This window comes from Lagenorhynchus albirostris, chromosome 16, assembly GCF_949774975.1.
Source record: "Lagenorhynchus albirostris chromosome 16, mLagAlb1.1, whole genome shotgun sequence".
In the NCBI taxonomy this organism is placed as follows: domain Eukaryota; kingdom Metazoa; phylum Chordata; class Mammalia; order Artiodactyla; family Delphinidae; genus Lagenorhynchus; species Lagenorhynchus albirostris.
The window spans coordinates 43,565,819-43,584,102 of NC_083110.1; the positions used below are offsets into that span (position 1 = coordinate 43,565,819).

Genomic DNA, 18,284 nt, shown 5'->3' on the forward strand with positions numbered 1-18,284 from the left:
TTACAATGTTGTGTTAGTTTCTGCTGTATAACAAAGTGAAACAGTTATATGTATACATATATCCCCATATCCCCTCCCTCTTGCGCCTCCCTCCCACCCTCCCTATCCCACCCTTCTAGGTGGTTGCAAAGCACCGAGCTGATCTCCCTGTGCCATGCAGCTGCTTCCCACTAGCTATCTATTTTACATTTGGTAGTGTATATATGTCAATGCTACTCTTTCACTTCATCCCAGCTTACCCTTCCCCCTCCCTGTGTCCTCAAGTCCATTCTCTAAGTCTGGGTCTTTATTCCTGTCCTGCCCCAAGGTTCATCAGAACCATTTTTTTTTTTTAGATTCCATTTTTTTATATATGCGTTAACATACGATATTTGTTTTTCTCTTTCTGACTTACTTCACTCTGTATGAGAGACTCTAGGTCCATCCACCTCACTACAAATAACTCAGTTTTGTTTCTTTTTATGGCTGAGTAATATTCCGTTGTATATATGTGCCACATCTTCTTTATCCATTCATCCGATGATGGACACTTAGGTTGTTTCCATCTCCGGGCTATTGTAAATAGTGCTGCAATGAACATTGTGGTACATGTTTCTCTTTGAATTATGGTTTTCTCAGGGTATATGCCCAGTAGTGGGATTGCTGGGTCGTATGGTAGTTCTATTTTTAGTTTTTTAAGGAACCTCTACACTGTCTCCATAGTGGCTGTATCAATTTACATTCCCACCAACAGTGCAAGAAGGTTCCCTTTTCTCTACACCCTCTCCAGCATTTATGGTTTGTAGATTTTTTGATGATGGCCATTCTAACTGATTTGAGGTGATACCTCACTGTAGATTTGATTTGCATTTCTCCAATGATTAATGATATTGAGCATCCTTTTATGTGCTTGCTGGCAATCCGAATATCTTCTTTGGAGACATGTCTATTTAGGTCTTTCACCCATTTTTGGATTGGGTTGTTTTTTGATATTGAGCTGCATGAGCTGCTTATATGTTTTGGAGATTAACCCTTTGTCAGTTGCTTCACTTGAAAATATTTTCTCCCATTCTGAGGGTTGATTTTTCGTCTTGTTTATGTTTTCCTGTGCTGTGCAAAAGCTTTTAACTTTCATTAGGTCCCATTTGTTTATTTTTGTTTTTATTTCCATTTCCCTAGGAGGTGGGTCAAAAAGGATCATGCTGTGATGTATGTCAAAGAGTGTTCTGCCTATGTTTTCCTCTAAGAGTTTTATAGTGTCTGGTCTTACATTTAGGTCTTTAATCCATTTTGAGTTTATTTTTGTGTATAGTGTTAAGGAGTGTTCTAATTTCATTCTTTTACATGTAGCTGTCCAGTTTTCCCAGCACCACTTATTAAAGAGGGTGTCTCTTCTCCATTGTATATTCTTGCCTCCTTTGTCATAGATTAGGTGACCATAGGTGCGTGGGTTTATCTCTGGGCTTTCTATCCTGTTCCATTGATCTATGTTTCTGTTTCTGTGCTAGTACCATACTGTCTTGATTACTGTAGCTTTGTAGTATAGTCTGAAGTCCAGGAGCCTGATTCCTCCAGCTCCATTTTTCTTTCTTAAGATTGTTTTGGCTAGTCGGGGTCTTTTGTGTTTCCAAATTGTAAAATTTTTGTTCTAGTTCTGTGAAAAATGTCAAACACTTGACAGCTTGATAGGCATTGTATTGAATCTGTAGATTGCTTTTGACCTGTAGTAGTCTCTTTTAAGGATAACTTAGCAGCTGGTTAAGATTCAGTAAGAAGAAAAAAAAAAGAAAAAAGAACCTTAAGTTATTATGGCTGCAATAAACAGTATAAACCACTTTACAGTAATCCCTTCCGCTAAATCATACTTAGGCGATTTGTGAATTACACTCTTACAAAATAAATCAGATTAATTGCTTTCAAAGACATTGGCTAAAAGAATTTTGGAAACCACATCAGGGAGAAAAATCTCTGTGTACTTGAAAACAAATTACTTAATGTTTGTGTGTGATGATAATAATAGGTTTAGTATTCCCTGATATAATGTGATTGCCATTATTATGAAGAAAATTATATGGGTCTGAGTAAGTAATTTCTTGATAATTACGTATTTAAGAAAAATGACTAATTCAACATATGCCCTCATATTAAGGACTTAATTATTTTGGTCCATTATAGTCTCATTGAAATTTCCTGCATTTGCAACTTTAGCACATCTTTCATACAGATCTGCAATTACCTTCTGTAGTAATTAATTACATTCTCACCATCATAAAGTCAAAACATTTTGTGTTGAGCACTCACTGTAAGAATAAAAATAAAAAAGTATAAAAATTGAGTAATGAATAAATAATTGAGATCTTAAGGTTTTATTTTTTATATAAATTTACTTTTATTCTGATACATAAATTTTATCAGTCTGTATAAATATGTTACTTTTGATTTTAAAATTATAATGTAAGCACCAACATGACACGGTTTTTGTCTATCATGTTCCCATCATCTAGAAAAATTACCTCATTCAGAGTATCACTATATCACCATATTACTATATATGTATTAAATACATGACTATTCCAGTAGCATTGTCTCATACTAATATTTATTGAGTTTTACACATGTCAAATTTAGTAGATAAAATGGCATCACAAAGTTGAAATCATGCCTTTCACTTTTGAAAACCATACAATATTTAAATAAGTCACATACTACCTCAAATCATATTTGGAAAGAAGCCTAATACATGAACAAACAAATTAATTCATTTATTAATATGTGTCATAAATCATATCTTTCCTGAGGGCAGTTAAGGTTGGCAGACCTCTCCAGAGTCTCAGAGCTATTGAATAATGTCACTAGTGCCGGCATCTGTGTGTAACTAGGAAAAATGATATTGTACAGCAGTTACTTAACTTCTTTAAACCTCATTTCCATATAAGAATAATAAGACCATTTCACTGGATTAGTACCCAGGTTTAATGGAGAATGAAAGCACTTAGCCGATGCTGGGCACATAGATGTTAGTTAATATCTCCTCCTCATCATCCTTGTTTTCAGGGTGATGGCAAACATGCCTAACTTTGCCTCTGGTTTGGTACAAGACTTATATACTCATCATGTGTAAACCTTAGGATGTCAATGTCTGCACCCATGAAGTAATTCTGGTGTCACCTATGACACTATAAAATTTGAGAATAAAGTTTTCATAAAAACACCATACTAATAAGGTCTTTACAATCCCCCCAAATAAATATATACATATTTTAATAAAGTTCTTTTCCCAAATTAGTAAGGTATTTTATTTAAATAGACATCTTTAATTTATTTCACTTCGTAATGATACATATCTACTTTTATCTTTTTTTTTCTCTGACTTCAAAGCTCTTCCTTTATTTATTTGTTGAAAGTGACCTGAATGAAGGAAGCCCTACTTTGTTTTCTTATTAGGGATGTTTTGGGGAAAATAACCAAAGAATGATTGCAACATGTTTTGCAAAGTAAAATATGCTAGTGAAGAACTAAGAGTATTGACCTGCTCCACAGGAATTGTGCACATGATGAACTTTTAGATTCACTAAACCAGTTTCTCTATTGTGTAATTCCTCCTCCTGTCACTGGCCTAAATATGCAGTGTCATCTATTATGTATTGTAACCTGTGCAGCTAGTTCTAATTCTACTGCTACTCAGATAAATTATCTTTAAAATTGAAGTCAATAATTTTTTTTTTTTTTGGCTGCATTGTGGCTTCATTGCTGCACATGGGCTTTCTCTAGTTGCGGCGAGTGGGGACTGTTCTTCGTTGCGGGGGGTTCTTTTGTTGTGGAGCACGAGCTCTAGGTGCTCGGGCATCAGTAGTTGCAGCACATGGGCTTAGTAGTTGTGGTTCGCAGGCTCAGTAGTTGTGTGGCACGGGCTTACATCCATGGCATGTGGGATCTTCGGGGACCAGGGATCGAACCCATGTCCCCTGCATTGGCAGGTGGAATCTTTTTCCTTTTTTTTAACATCATCATCAGAGTATACTTGCTTTACAGTGTTGTATTAGTTTCTGCTGTATAAAAAAGTGAATCAGCTATATGCACACATATATCCCTATATCCCCTCCCTCTTGCATCTCCGTCCCACCCTCCTTACCCCACCCCTCTAGGTGGTCACAAAGCACCAAGCTGATCTCCTTGTGCCATGCAGCTGCTTCCCACTAGCTATCTATTTTACATTTGGTAGTGTATAGATGTAAATGCTACTCTTTCATTTTGTCTCAGCTTACCCTTCCCCCTCCCTGTGTCCTCAAGTCCATTCTCTAAGTCTGGATCTTTATTCCTGTCCTGCCCCAAGGTTCATCAGAACCATTTTTTTTTTTAGATTGCATATATATGTGTTGGCATATGGTATTTCTTTTTGTCTTTCTGACTTACTTCACTCTGTATGACAGACGCTAGGTCCATCCACCTCACTACAAATAACTCAATTTTGTTTCTTTTTATGGCTGAGTAATATTCCATTGTACATATGTGCCACATCTTCTTTATCCATTATCTGTCGATGGACACTTAGGTTGCTTCCATGTCCTGGCTATTGTAAATAGTGCTGCAATGAACATTTTGGTACATGACCCTTTTTGAAATATGGTTTTCTCAGGGTATATGCCCAGTAGTGGGATTGCTGGGTCATATGTTAGTTCTGTTTTTAGTTTTTTAAGGAAGCTCCATACTGTTCTCCATAGTGGCTGTACCAATTTACATTTCCACTGACCCAACAGTGCAAGAGGATTCCCTTTTCTCTACACCCTCTCCAGCATTTATGGTTTGTAGATTTTTTGATGATGGCCATTCTTACCGGAGTGAGGTGATACTTCATTGTAGTTTTGATTTGCATTTCTCTAATGATTAGTGATGTTGAGCATCTTTTCATGTGTTTATTGGCAATCTGTATATCTTCTTTGGAGAAATGTCTATTTAGGTCTTCTGCCCATTTTTGGATTGGGTTGTTTGTTTTTTTGATATTGAGCTGCATGAGCTGCTTGTATATTTTGGAGATTTATCCATTGTCTGTTTCTTCATTTGCAAATATTTTCTCCCATTCTGAGGGTTGTCTTTTTGTCTTGCTTAGGGTTTCCTTTGCTATGCAAAAGCTTTTAGGGTCCCATTTGTTTATTTTTGTTTTTATTTCCATTCCTCTAGGAGGTGGGTCAAAAAGGATCTTGCTGTGACTTATGTCATACAGTGTTCTGCCTATGTTTTCCTTTAGGAGTTTTATAGTGTCTAGCCTTATATTTAGGTCTTCCAATCTATTTTGAGTTTATTTTTGTGTATGGTATTAGGAAGTGTTGTAACTTCATTCTTTTACATATAGTTGTCCATTTTCCCAGCACCATTTATTGAAGAGGCTGTCTTTTCTCCATTGTATGCTCTTGCCTCCTTTATCAAAGATAAGATGACCATAGGTACGTGGGTTTATCTCTGGGATTTCTGTCCTGTTCCATTGATCTATATTTCTGTTTTTGTGCCAGTACCATACTGTCTTGATTACTGTAGCTTTGTAGTATAGTCTGAAGACCGGGATCCTGATTCCTCCAACTCCTTGTTTTTCTTTCTCAAGATTCATTTGGCTATTCGGGGTCTTTTGTTTTTCCATACATATTGTGAAATTTTTTGTTCTAGTTCTGTGAAAAATGCTATTGGTAGTTTGATAGGGATTGCATTGAATCTGTAGATTTCTTTGGATAGTATAATCATTTGCACAATGTTGATTCTTCCAATCTAAGAACATGGTATTTCTCTCCATCTGTTTGTATCATCCTTAATTTCTTTCATCAGTGTCTTATAGTTTTCTGCATACAGGTCTTTTGTCTCCTTAGGTAGGTTTATTCCTAGGTATTTTATTCTTTTTGTTGCAGTGGTAACTGGGATTGTTTCCTTAATTTCTCTTTCATATTTTTCATCATTCGTGTATAGGCATGCAAGAGATTTCTGTGCGTTAATGTTGTATCCTCCTACTCTACCAAATTCACTGATTAGATCTAGTAGTTTTCAGGTAGCATCTTTAGGATTCTCTATGTATAGGGTCATGTCATCTGCAAACAGTGACAGCTTTACTTCTTCTTTTCCGATTTGGATACCTTTTATTTCCTTTTCTTCTCTGATTGCTGTGGCTAAGACTTCCAAAACTATGTTGAATAAGAGTGGTGAGAGTGGGCAACCTTGTCTTGTTCCTGATCTTAGTGGAAATGCTTTCAGTTATTCACCATTGAGGATGATGTTGCCTGTGGGTTTGTCATATATGGCCTTTATTATGTTGAGGAAAGTTCCCTCTATGCCTACTTTCTGCAGGGTTTTTATCATAAATGGGTGTTGAATTTTGTCGAAAGCTTTCTCTGCATCTATTGAGATGATCATATGGTTTTTCTCCTTCAATTTGTTAATATGGTGTATCACATTGATTGATTTGCATATATTGAAGAAACCTTGCATCCCTGGGATAAATCCAACTTAATCATGGTGTATGATCTTTTTAATGTGCTGTTGGATTCTGTTTGCTAGTATTTTGTTTAGATTTTTTATCTCTATGTTCATCAGTGATATTGGCCTGTAGTTTTCTTTTTTGGTAACATCTTTGTCTGGTTTTGGTAACAGGGTAATGGTGGCCTTGTAGAATGAGTTTCGAAGTGTTCCTCCCTCTGCTCTATTTTGGAAGAGTTTGAGAAGGATAGGTATTAGCTCTTCTCTAAATGTTTGATAGAATTGGCCTGTGAGGCCATCTGGTCCTGGGCTTTGTTTGTTGGAAGATTTTTAATCACAGTTTCAATTTCAGTGCTTGTGATTGTTCTGTTTATATTTTCTATTTCTTCCTGGTTCAGTCTTGGAAGGCTGTACTTTTCTAAGAATTTGTCCATTTCTTCCAGGTTTTACATTTTATTGGCATATAATTGTTTGTAGTAATCTTTCATGATCCTTTGTATTTCAACAGTGTTAGTTGTTACTTCTCCTTTTTCATTTCTAATTCTTTTGTTTTGGGTCTTTTCCCTTTTTTGCTTGATGAGTCTGGCTAATGGTTTATCAATTTTGTTTATCTTCTCAAAGAACCAGCTTTTAGTTTTATTTTCTTTGCTATTGTTTCCTTCATTTCTTTTTCATTTATTTCTGATCTGATCTTTATGATTTCTTTCCTTCTAACTTTGCGGGGTTTTTTAGTTCTTCTTTCTCTAATTGCTTTAGGTGTAAGGCTAGTTTGTTTATTTGAGATGTTTCTTGTTTCTTGAGGTAGGATTGTATTGCTATAAACTTCCCTCTTAGAACTGCTTTTGCCGAATCCCACAGGTTTTGGGTCGTTGTGTTTTCCTTGTCATTTGTTTCTAGGTATTTTTTGATTTCCTCTTTAATTTCCCCATTGAGCTCTTGGTTATTTAGTAGCGTATTGTTTAGCCTCCATGTGTTTGTAATTTTTACAGTTTTTTTCCCTCTAATTGTTATCTAGTCTCATAGTGTTGTGATCGGAAAAGATACTTGATACAATTTCAATTTTCTTAAATTTACGAAGGGTTGCTTTGTGATCCAAGATATGGTCTATCCTGGAGAATGTTCCATGAGCACTTGAGAAGAAAGTGTATTCTGTTGTTTTTTGATGGAATGTCCTATAAATATCAATTAAGTCCATCTTATTTACTGTGTCATTTAAAGCTTTTGTTTCCTTATTTATTTTCATTTTGGATGATCTATCCACTGGTGAAAGTGGGGTGTTAAAGTCCCCTACTATTATTGTGTTACTGTCAATTTCCCCTTTTGCAGCTGTTAGCATTTGCCTTATATATTGTGGTGCTCCTATGTTGGGTTCATAAATATTTACAATTGCTACATCTTCTTCTTGGATTGTTCCCTTGATCATTGTGTAGCATCCTTCTTTGTCTATTGTAATAGTCTTTATTTTAAAGTATATTTTGTCTGATATGAGAATTGCTACTCCGGCTTTCTTTTGATTTCCATTTGCATGGAATATCTTTTTCCATCCCCTCACTTTCAGTCTGTATGTGTCCTTAGGTCTGAAGTGGGTCTCTTGTAGACAGCACATACACGGGTCTTGTTTTTGTATCCATTCAGCCAGTCTGTGTCTTTTGCTTGGAGCATTTAATCCATTTACATTTAAGGTAATTATCGATATGTATGTTCCTATTACCATTTTCTTAATCATTTTGTGTTTCTTATTGTAGTTCTTTTCCTTGTTTTGTGTTTCCTGCCTAGAGACGTTCCTTCAGCATTTTTTGTAAAGCTGGTTTGGTGGTGCTGAATTCTCTTAACTTTTGCTTATTTGTAAAGTTTTTAATTTCTCTGTCAAATCTGAATGAGATCCTTGCTGGGTAGAGTAATCTTGGTTGTAGGTTTTTCCCTTTCATCACTTTAAATATGTCCTGCCACTACCTTCTGGCTTTCAGAGTTTCTGATGAAAGATCAGCTGTTAACCTTATGGGGATTCCCTTGTATGTTATTTGTTGCTTTTCCTTTTCTGCTTTCAATATTTTTTCTTTGTATTTAATTTTTGATAGTTTGATTAATGTGTGTCACAGCGTGTTTCTCTTTGGGTTTATCCTGTATGGTACTCTTGTGCTTCCTGGACTTGATGGACTATTTCCTTTCCCATGTTAGGGAAGTTTTCCACTATAATCTCTTCAAATATTTTCTCAGACCCTTTCTTTTTCTCTTCTTCTTCTGGCACTCCTATAGTTCGAATGTTGGTGTGTTTAATGTTTTCCCTGACGTCTCTGAGAGTGTCCTCAATTCTTTTCATTTATTTTTCTTTATTTTGCTCCCTAGCAGTTATTTCCACCTTTTTGTATTCCATCTCACTTATCCGTTCTTCTGCCTCAGTTAATCTGTTACTTATTCCTTTTAGAGTATTTTTTAATTTCAGTAATTGTGTTGTTCATCACTGTTTGTTTGCTCTTTAGTTCTTCTAGAGCCTTGTTAAATGTTTTTTGCATTTTCTCCATTCTGTTTCTGAGATTTTGGATCATCTTTACTATCCTTACTCTGAATTCTTTTTCAGGTAGGTTGCCTATTTTGTCTTCATTTATTTGGTCTTGTAAGTTTTAACCTTGCTCCTTCATCTGTAGCAAATTTATTTGTCATTTCAATTTTTGTTGTTGTTGGGTGGTGCTGTATTCCTGTTTTACTGGTTGTTTGGCCTGAGACATCCAGCACTGGAATTTTTAGGCATTTGGATAGAGCTGGGTCTTGGACCTCCAGTAGGCCTCACTCCAATTGATATTCCCTGGGGTCTGAGGTTCTCTGTTAGTCCAGTGGTTTGGACTCTGAGCTTCCACCACAGGAGCTCGGGCCCAACCTCTGGCCTGGGAACCACAATCCCGCAAGCCGGTCGCTGGGGGTTCCTCCTGTCCCCTTGAGTGTCCATGGTCCCCCACTGGTTGGCAGATGGATTTTTATGCACTGCACCACCAGGGAAGTCCCTTGAAAAGACATCATAGAGACTTGAGGTGTAGGTTTGCCTCCTCAGTTGTTCGTGGCCGGCCAATTAGCTGTGCCTTTCCTGTTCTCAGTTTTTCAAGTCAAAGCGTCCAGGTGAGATGATAAATGCACAAAATAATCCACCTTGCTACTCTGAAGGGCTGCTCAACCTGCAGGAAGTGCTGGACGGCTACTTTTATCTTTTTGAGTTTAAGATAAATTGTCCAAAATCTTCACACATAAATTAAATATTAGTTTGCCATTTTAATACTTAAGTTACATGCCAGATTGGACTCCACATGTAACACAATTGCAACAATCTTATAAATCGAATACATTTTAAAGCACATCAGATTTTCATATGTAAGCACCTACACAGTGAGGTATAAGGTCCACTTGACTATAAATCTGAAGGTCTTTGCTCTAGTTCTCAAACCTTTATTTGGTAATGCTCATGTTTCTCCTTTATAGCCAGAAATGTCAGGAGTTTATTATGTTTATCTGTGTACCTTCTGTCTCCCCCATCTGACTGATTATGAGGCCCTAAGTACAAAAGCACTATCTCTAATTATTGGCCTATGATCATGAGGATGAATATGAGTAGGTATGGATAAGTATCTATGAACATATATTGGTGGGTAGTAAACTGAAAATTTGCCAACAATTTAGCCACATTCTGAGGTAAGTAAATTCTTAGAGGTCCTCTAAACCATATAGAAAATTACCTATGTAGCTATGATTCTTGCAATTACCAAACGTATACTCAGAAATCTGAATCTTATTCAACATTAGTTTAACCCACTATGTAACTCTGATTTCACACCTTGTATAGTGTAGTTGGTGTAAGAAAACATCTATATCCTATTAATATAGATCACATGAGGATTAATTTATTAGAAAAATCCAGAGGATTATGTCATTATTTTAAAGGATTGACGTAACAACAGAATGTATTAGATATAATTAGAAAAGTAACATAGACTAGAAGGACAGAGGCTGAGAAGTAGGAGAGAGATAGTACGTAATATTCAGCCAGTCCAGAAAAAAAGGGAAGGACTTTCCTAATGATACATGGTTTTATTTCTCCAAAACTTTTCTCAGGAATCTTTTTGAAAGACTATTTATTCTCCTTCAATCTTCTACTTGTTTGGAACTCTGTTTTCATAAGTTCTATTTTCATCTCTTTTGTGAAAGCTCTTCCCCAACAAAAGTCACTGATGTAATCTTTCTTTCTTCTTTGTTCTTAAAAAATATACATGGAGCCACTGCAAACAGGAACACAGGATATATACATTTTTATCAGGGGGTTTTAGCAGGGGAGGCCGGGGGTTAAACAGGCAGCCATTCCCATCATATCTGTATATGTGATCCCCCCTAGAGTTGTTCATCCTGGCAGCCCAGCCCAGGATCCACATATACATGAGCACTGCTGGTATTATACGTATTTACTTAACAGATTATTGTTGATCTCTTAAATAATGACAAGCCAAAATAAGTATCTTCTCTAATGGAGCTCGCAGTCAAGGAACAGAGGTAGGCTACAAACCCACAGACAAGTAAATATGTAACATAAATTCACATAAGGATACATACTATAAAGAAAATAAAATAAGATTTGACTCAGAGTGGTTTATGGGTGGGTATAGGCAAAAGAGGTATCATTTGAGACCTGGATGCCAGAAGGAACTAGCCACATACAAGAGTATTGCAGGAAGAACAAACAGCAGATGGAAAAGTGCTGAGGTAGGAGTGAGCTTGGTGTTTTATACGGCCAATCAGGCTGAATTATTGTTAATGAATATCAGGAAGGAGGTGATATAAGATGAACTCCTCAACTAGGCTGTGAGTTTGTTCATCTGTGTGCTCTCAGGACTCAGCAGTGTCCATTTAATGTGTTGAATGAATAAACAAATAGATGAATGAATGAATGAATCCCACATATAATGAATTAACCTTTGTACTATAAAACATGAGTAAAATGATAAACGTTAGGGGATAAATAATCTGTAAAATTTTCAATTGCCAATATTTTATACAATTTATACATCTCTCTCTTAAAAATATGCCATATATGAAATAAATATATAATGATTTAGTTCTATCATTCTATTTTTTTAACTGAGTTAAATATTTTTTATCTAATGGCAAACAAAAAGTCCTTTGGAATTTGTTCTAAATTGTGGTTAATTTCAATTAACCAAATTAAGGTTAGTTAACTTATTAACCTTAACTTGATGTCAAGTTAAGGTTTTCAGCATCCTTGAATGATTAAGCTGCCAGTCATATCATGTTTCTGTTTTGAACATTTCCTTTAGGGAAACATATCCCTCTAAAAGTGAGTGTGTCACTTATTTGAAAATTCAGGGAAAGTATCGAAGAATATTTTGGTGAATGGAAGTTGACATTAAGAAGGATTCCTGTGCCAGCACCTCATTAATCTTTTAAAATTATGGTTATCTAACGTAATGCTTGCTCCACTAATGAGGTCAGCTGCATTTATAGAAATATCTTTCAAAATGAGGAGGCTTCAAAAAAGCTGTCGTGCTATGCTTCTCACATGTCCTCAGTTTCCATAAAAGTTTAAAGAAGAAACTCATTGTACTTACCCATCAAAAGACTCCAAGAGGCATAATGATAGGAAACTATTTTTGCCACCACTGCCTGATGAGAATCTTTGCAGACAATTTCATCACTTTACTATTAAATTAATATTTATGTCTTGGTTAATTCTATCTTCATTTCTTGCCTTTGTTAATGCCTCTTCATAGTGTCTAGGTAAATAGAGCAAAATTCCAAAATAGCTTAAATAGTCTGTTTTTATGTGATATTACATGTATTATGGGATTACCTACTAATGTGTCATAAATTGTGTTGGATCAAAGTCCATTTTATAGTCTCCTTGTGAAATTTTACATGTCCTGAAGTGGCAAAATACATTTTACCACATGAGATTAAAATATCTGTACTAAGAAAGAGATGTGATTTAACCATTGAACTAAGGAATAAAATTAAATGGATTCCACTAGGTGGATATCAAAGTATTTTTTTCCTTGATGGTGACCTAAAACAATCAGGTAATTTGTTTTATTCTCTTGAATCCACAGTTTGAGTACATTTCCTAAACAACTATGGTAGGTTAAAAGGGCATGGAGAAAAGATATAAAAGCAAGAAAAGAATGCCTAGGATGATACAAAAACAATTAGAAATATCTATCCTAATAAAGTGAGGCTCAGGGGTAAAACATTGGTCTTCAAAACTATGAAGAATTTTATTCCCCTGAAAAAAAGAAAACACTATGTTCCATCACTGCCGAGGAAAAAATGAGGTTTGGTTTTAGCAAGTGTTTCAGAAAGGAAGAGCCTTTAGTGTCTGAAGATAGGAAGCTAACTAATGACCTCCCAAGATTTCTTTGGTCCTAAATAAAGACAAATAAATTTTGTTGATCAGAGTGCAGCACCAAGGAGTTATTTGCTCATCATTTATAAATTAAACCACAGCCTACTTTTAGTTTAGTATGAACTTTAAGAAAGCAATTTTTGTAAACTACTTTTAGTGTTGCTATTAGATTGATTTTGTGATAATTTGGAAATGCTATAGAAAAGGAGTCTATTGCCATAGTAATAAAAATTTTAAAGACTGACTTTGTTTTTGTAAAAATATAGCTCTTTTTTCACTATTGATGGTCCAAAATGTCCCTCTTAATACACTTATAAATACATATAGGTAAAGGTACAATATAATCTATATACTATATTATCATAAATTGAAGTAGAAAGTAATGATTAAATATTTCATCTCAATTTTAAGTATGTTTTTATAGATTAGTTTACTTTAAAAAATAAATATGATTAACTAATGTATTCAACTGGAAGAAATATCAGCTTATTGGAAATATGTAAGAGTAAAGAAAGATCACTCTATTGCTAGTACAATTTAAAATAAAAGACCAAATATTTCATAAATTTTTATTATCTAAATGGTAATTTGAATATTTATATGTCATCTCATAATTATCAAAATGTATAATTTATAAGCTCAGTGGACTAGTTTTTAAAATATAATGAATGAATTTTGTACAGTATAATACTGTGATCATATCTATTAAATTTTTAACATGATCAGATATTAAATAATGTTTAATAAATACTAATGATAAATAATTTTAAGAGATAAAGCTTATGATGATTATTTTTTAAGTTGTGTCATACATCTGGATTGCACATTATTTTCCAGATTAAAGCCATAATAATTTTAATTTTTACGAATTTATAAAAACCATGCATTTGACCTGATTCATATTGTAAATGTCCCAGAGACAATGTTAGGCAAGTTAATTGAAGCTGTTTCCCAAAGTCAGTTACCTTCACCTATTACATAGCTTAATTATTTAACTGTAAAAGCAAGACTATCTTTTTAAAGACTTTGGAAAGAAAATTAGGAAGGGAGGGAAGGAAACAGGGAGGAGGAGGGAGAGGAAGGGGAAAATAGAGGGAGGAAGAGGAGGAGGGTGGGAGAAGAGAGGGAGGATGGGAGGGAAAGAAAGAGGAAAAAACTTTTGAATATATTCAAAAGAATATCTAAAGGTATTTAGTTGTATCATGTTATATGAAATAAAATGTGGTGCCTTGATAACAAGGGTGATGGAAGAAACAATTAAAATGTCTTTTGCGGGCTAACAATGTCATCTCAGGGCCATTTTTTTATGTGCTAGCAATCTGTAGAATAACAAATCAGAATGAAAAGCTTACTGATATAGCTAAATATAATGTACATGTTTTTATACATACAATCTTATCTGTAACAATCCTCCAGGAAGATTATAGGATGTTCTGGATAGCAAAGTGTTGTAGGCATCTACAAGATAACACTCCGCAACACCAAAACATTTTTCTCTTTTATCAGTTAAAGGTATAATTCCAAATGTATCATTAATACCTTGGCATTATTAAAGACAACATGCTAAGTGTAACTGACATATTCTAAGTTTCTTTAAGTTTCTTGATAACTGATTCATGATAGTCATAAAAATTTTAATACTGTACTACAGACTGAATGGGTATTGATGCCAGCAGAAACTGAAAATTTGTTCTTGAAATGGTTTTTGCTGTCGTTTTGCTCTAGTGACAAAAGAGCCAAAAATTTAAATTTAGGATTTATGAACAAATAAGAGGTATTTAAAGGCATGGAACTTGAGCAGAGGTAGAGAAGACAAAATTGCCTGTGACAGAGCCTTGGGAAACTCCAAGAAGATTGGGAACAAGCAGTCTGACCCGGAGCCTCCAGATAGGAAGAAGGAAAGGCAAAAGAGTGAAAAGAGTTACATAAAGTATTCAAGGAGGTAGTGATAAACTGAGGTGTCATGAATGAAAGAACTGGACTTACAGATAATCATTAGGGAATTACACAAGTCCTGAAGGCTAACATATTTGTCCTATAGGCCAAATGTGACTCAGGAACAAACACAGAGCAACACATTCCTTTTAAGGACAGTCATGAAGAAACTCAACAATACAGAGAACAATGTTCTCAGAACCATCCTTCCCCAAAGCATAATTAACCAGTTCAGGCTGTGGGTGTAACATGGGGGTAATATCCTGCTTCTCTCACATCAGAATAATGTCAAATAGAGGTGTTCTTCTCTAAAGAGTTTTGTGGTATAATATAGTGTCTGTTAGGGTTTGAGATCAAACTCAACCACATACTAACTCTGAGTCTGAGGTGTTTATTTTATTGTACTTCTAGGACTGACTTAAGAGATGTACAGACCTTAAGCACTTAAAAAGATTAGAGTGCCCACCCAAGTGTCACCTTGTATAATTAAAAATAAAACCAATCTTACCCCTAATATAAGTGAGGATGTTCAGTAAATTTTGAGTGTTCTCATTATAGTCTTTTTCAAAATTATCAAGTGTTAATTTTTCTTGAAAAATGAATTTTTTGCTTGCTGTTCCCACTTACCTTGGTGTATGTCTGGGACATTTCAACATTTTTAAACACCCTATAAGCTTCAAGTTCATTAACTGAAAAATGTGTGGTAGACTATATATGTATCATTTTTATTATGGTTCTCACACATAATAAGCTTTCAACAAATGTTAACTATCATTATTTTACTGTTATTACTATCAACATTAGTAGTAATGTTATCCTAAAGGATTGTTGTGAGAATTTATTTATTTAAGAAAAAACCTATCCTGGTAAACAGCACAGAACAGATGGTAAATAATGTTTCCTTTACTTCCATACCCACTCCTCCACTTTACCTCAATCCTCCACACTTTATTTTCTCTGAGTATCACAGAGTTCAAATAAGTATAATAAAGAAAATAACTTATAATGGTCTCAGAATATAAAATACTAAACACCGTGTTCAAGGAAGAAGCTGAGATTCATATAATTAAAGAAATGTGGAAGGGAAGACACCCGAGGAAACCACTGATTTATTCTTTCACATAAATGATTTTAAATAACATGTAGTGAAGACACTTCACTGATTCAGATTGTTATTCTAAAGAAATCAAGATTCTGCTACATTTTAAACCTGAAAGTATGAAAAGTTAAAATATGATTTTTCATTTTTAAAAGACTTTATTTTACAAATCAATTTTATATTATCATTACCCTTTGTTTTCATTTTGTGAAATAATATATAATTTTATTTTAGGGATTACCTGCAAGTCGTGTGAGATATAGAGTAGATGATGTCCATTTTCCTTATCCTGCCAGTATTTTTGATGTAGAAGAAGATTCTGGATTAGTAATAACTCGAGTTAATCTTAATGAAGAACCTACAACAATTTTTAAGGTCAGTGCAGTGTTTTCTCTTTGGTGTCTATTTGATGTTTAACTTTTGATTGAGAGTTTGGTTTAACAAATAACCATACATCTTCCCATTTTTCTCCTTTTTAGTATTTTAAAATTACAAAACAATGCATTTTTTACTGCATAGACACTTAGAAAATACAGTTAAGTAAAAGGAAAAAAAACACTTGATATTTCACATTTTGGAGATTAAAATTTACCATTTTAATCTCTATCCTTATGATAACATTCCCTGCAAATAAAAGTTTACAAATATATATTTTAAAATAGCATGATTGTATGATTGTATTATTCATACTTCTCTTTAAAATTTAAATACTATTAATGCTATTATTTAAATGGTTGTGTGATGTTCTATTGTATAATATACTATTGTGGTTTTTTTTGTCCAATATCCTGTTGTTGGATAATTAGTCATTTCCAATTTTTGTTATAACCACCTTTGCTGTCGTGAAACTCCTTGTGCAGATATTATTTGCCACTTGCTATTTTTTTTCCTCAAAGTAAGTACCTAGAGGCAATTGCTGGTTCAAGTTTATGTACTCTTGATATGTTATATACTTTTAGAAAATTTGAAATAATACTACCCTTCACTATTATCATAAATAATCCATTTTATTAAATGTTTGACTGTTTCCATTTTCTGTAATTACTTAGAAAAAATTTTGTCCCTGGGAATAAAGCCTTTGACCGTACATTGGGGAAATAGCGTCATCAGTTAACCTTGTGAATATCAGTGAGCACTCTGTCTCACTTAATTTCATCTCCATTTGAAATACTTGTTCTGTTTGTAAAGTATTAACCCAAAGGCAGATTGTGGCTCTCAGGATGACCCTTGGTTGTGGTTACGTGATCTAGATTGAATTAGTTTAGATTAGTCACCTGCAGCTTCCAAAATTATATACAATCTAGAGAAACACATAGTTTTGAAACTTAACATTTCTTAAAATAAACATTAGAATTCTTCTTGACATAATAGAGGTTATCAAAGAAAATGATCAATTATAAAAGCTATTTTACTAATAATATGTAGAGATTACATTTTAAGACTAAAGCTTTTCTTTAGTTTGCATCATTTGAACATTTTCTATTCTACAGTATGAACTTCATTTTATATAATTTAATTGTTTTTAAGAGAGTGTATATCAAAGTGTGTTAAACTATAAAGATTTCCAATTTTATCCTCCAGAGTGAAGTATTTCTGCCCTATAATCTTGCAGACAATTAATTCACTGGAAAAATTAATTTCTTTTTATAAGCAAGCTAATTAGCTTTTCCTATCCATGTGACTGAATTTAATGCTTTTGAAATAGATGTTGGCAGTTATAAAGTTTCATGTTTTTACTGTAGGCACCAGTGGGATTGTGAAAGAGAAAAGAGTTTATAATTGGAGAGATGTAGTATCATATACCTGTTTTACCGGTAGTTTTTTTTTTTTATCATAGAGTTATTAACTGAACTTCTTTGAGTTTCCTCACCTGGCAAATGGAAATAATAGTATCTACCTGGTGGGATTGTTATGAATATCCTAGCACAGTCTCTGCTACCTGGTAGGCAATGAGGAAATGATCACTGCTCCCCCTTTTGGAAACAGGCAGTCCAATAATTAAAAACATTCATAGAAAAATGATGCTTTTATTTTCTTCTTTTAAATCATCTTTAACTTGAATATTTTTTTACTTTTTAAGTTGGTGGTTGTTGCTTTTGATGATGGTGAGCCTGTGATGTCCAGCAGTGCCACTGTGAAAATTCTTGTCTTACATCCTGGAGAAATCCCACGCTTCACACAAGAGGAATACAGGTATTGATTCCTATCAGGTTTTGTAACATATGAAGGTTTTTATTTTGTTGTTTTTTTTTTTTCTTTTGGTCTCTCAAAATTGATGTGATATGAATTTTCCAGTGAAGCAGGCTTCTAATTCTAGTTTAAGCTTTTTTAAATTAACATAACATTATATTTATTTTAAAAGTTAATATGGTTAAAATGACAATTTAGTGTAAAATATCAGTTTTAGTAATCCTTTGATGA

General features: G+C 34.1%; 1 protein-coding gene across 1 annotated transcript in view; it reads left to right on the top strand.

Annotated features, from left to right (window-relative positions):
* The window catches only part of PCDH15 (protocadherin related 15), an 817,584-nt gene that overhangs the window by 671,247 nt on the left and 128,053 nt on the right, over window positions 1–18,284 (top strand). The window contains exons 24-25 of the mRNA XM_060127128.1: window positions 16,098–16,238; window positions 17,944–18,056. Of these exons, the coding sequence (XP_059983111.1) occupies window positions 16,098–16,238; window positions 17,944–18,056 (254 nt within the window). The remainder of the gene's footprint in view (window positions 1–16,097; window positions 16,239–17,943; window positions 18,057–18,284) is intronic.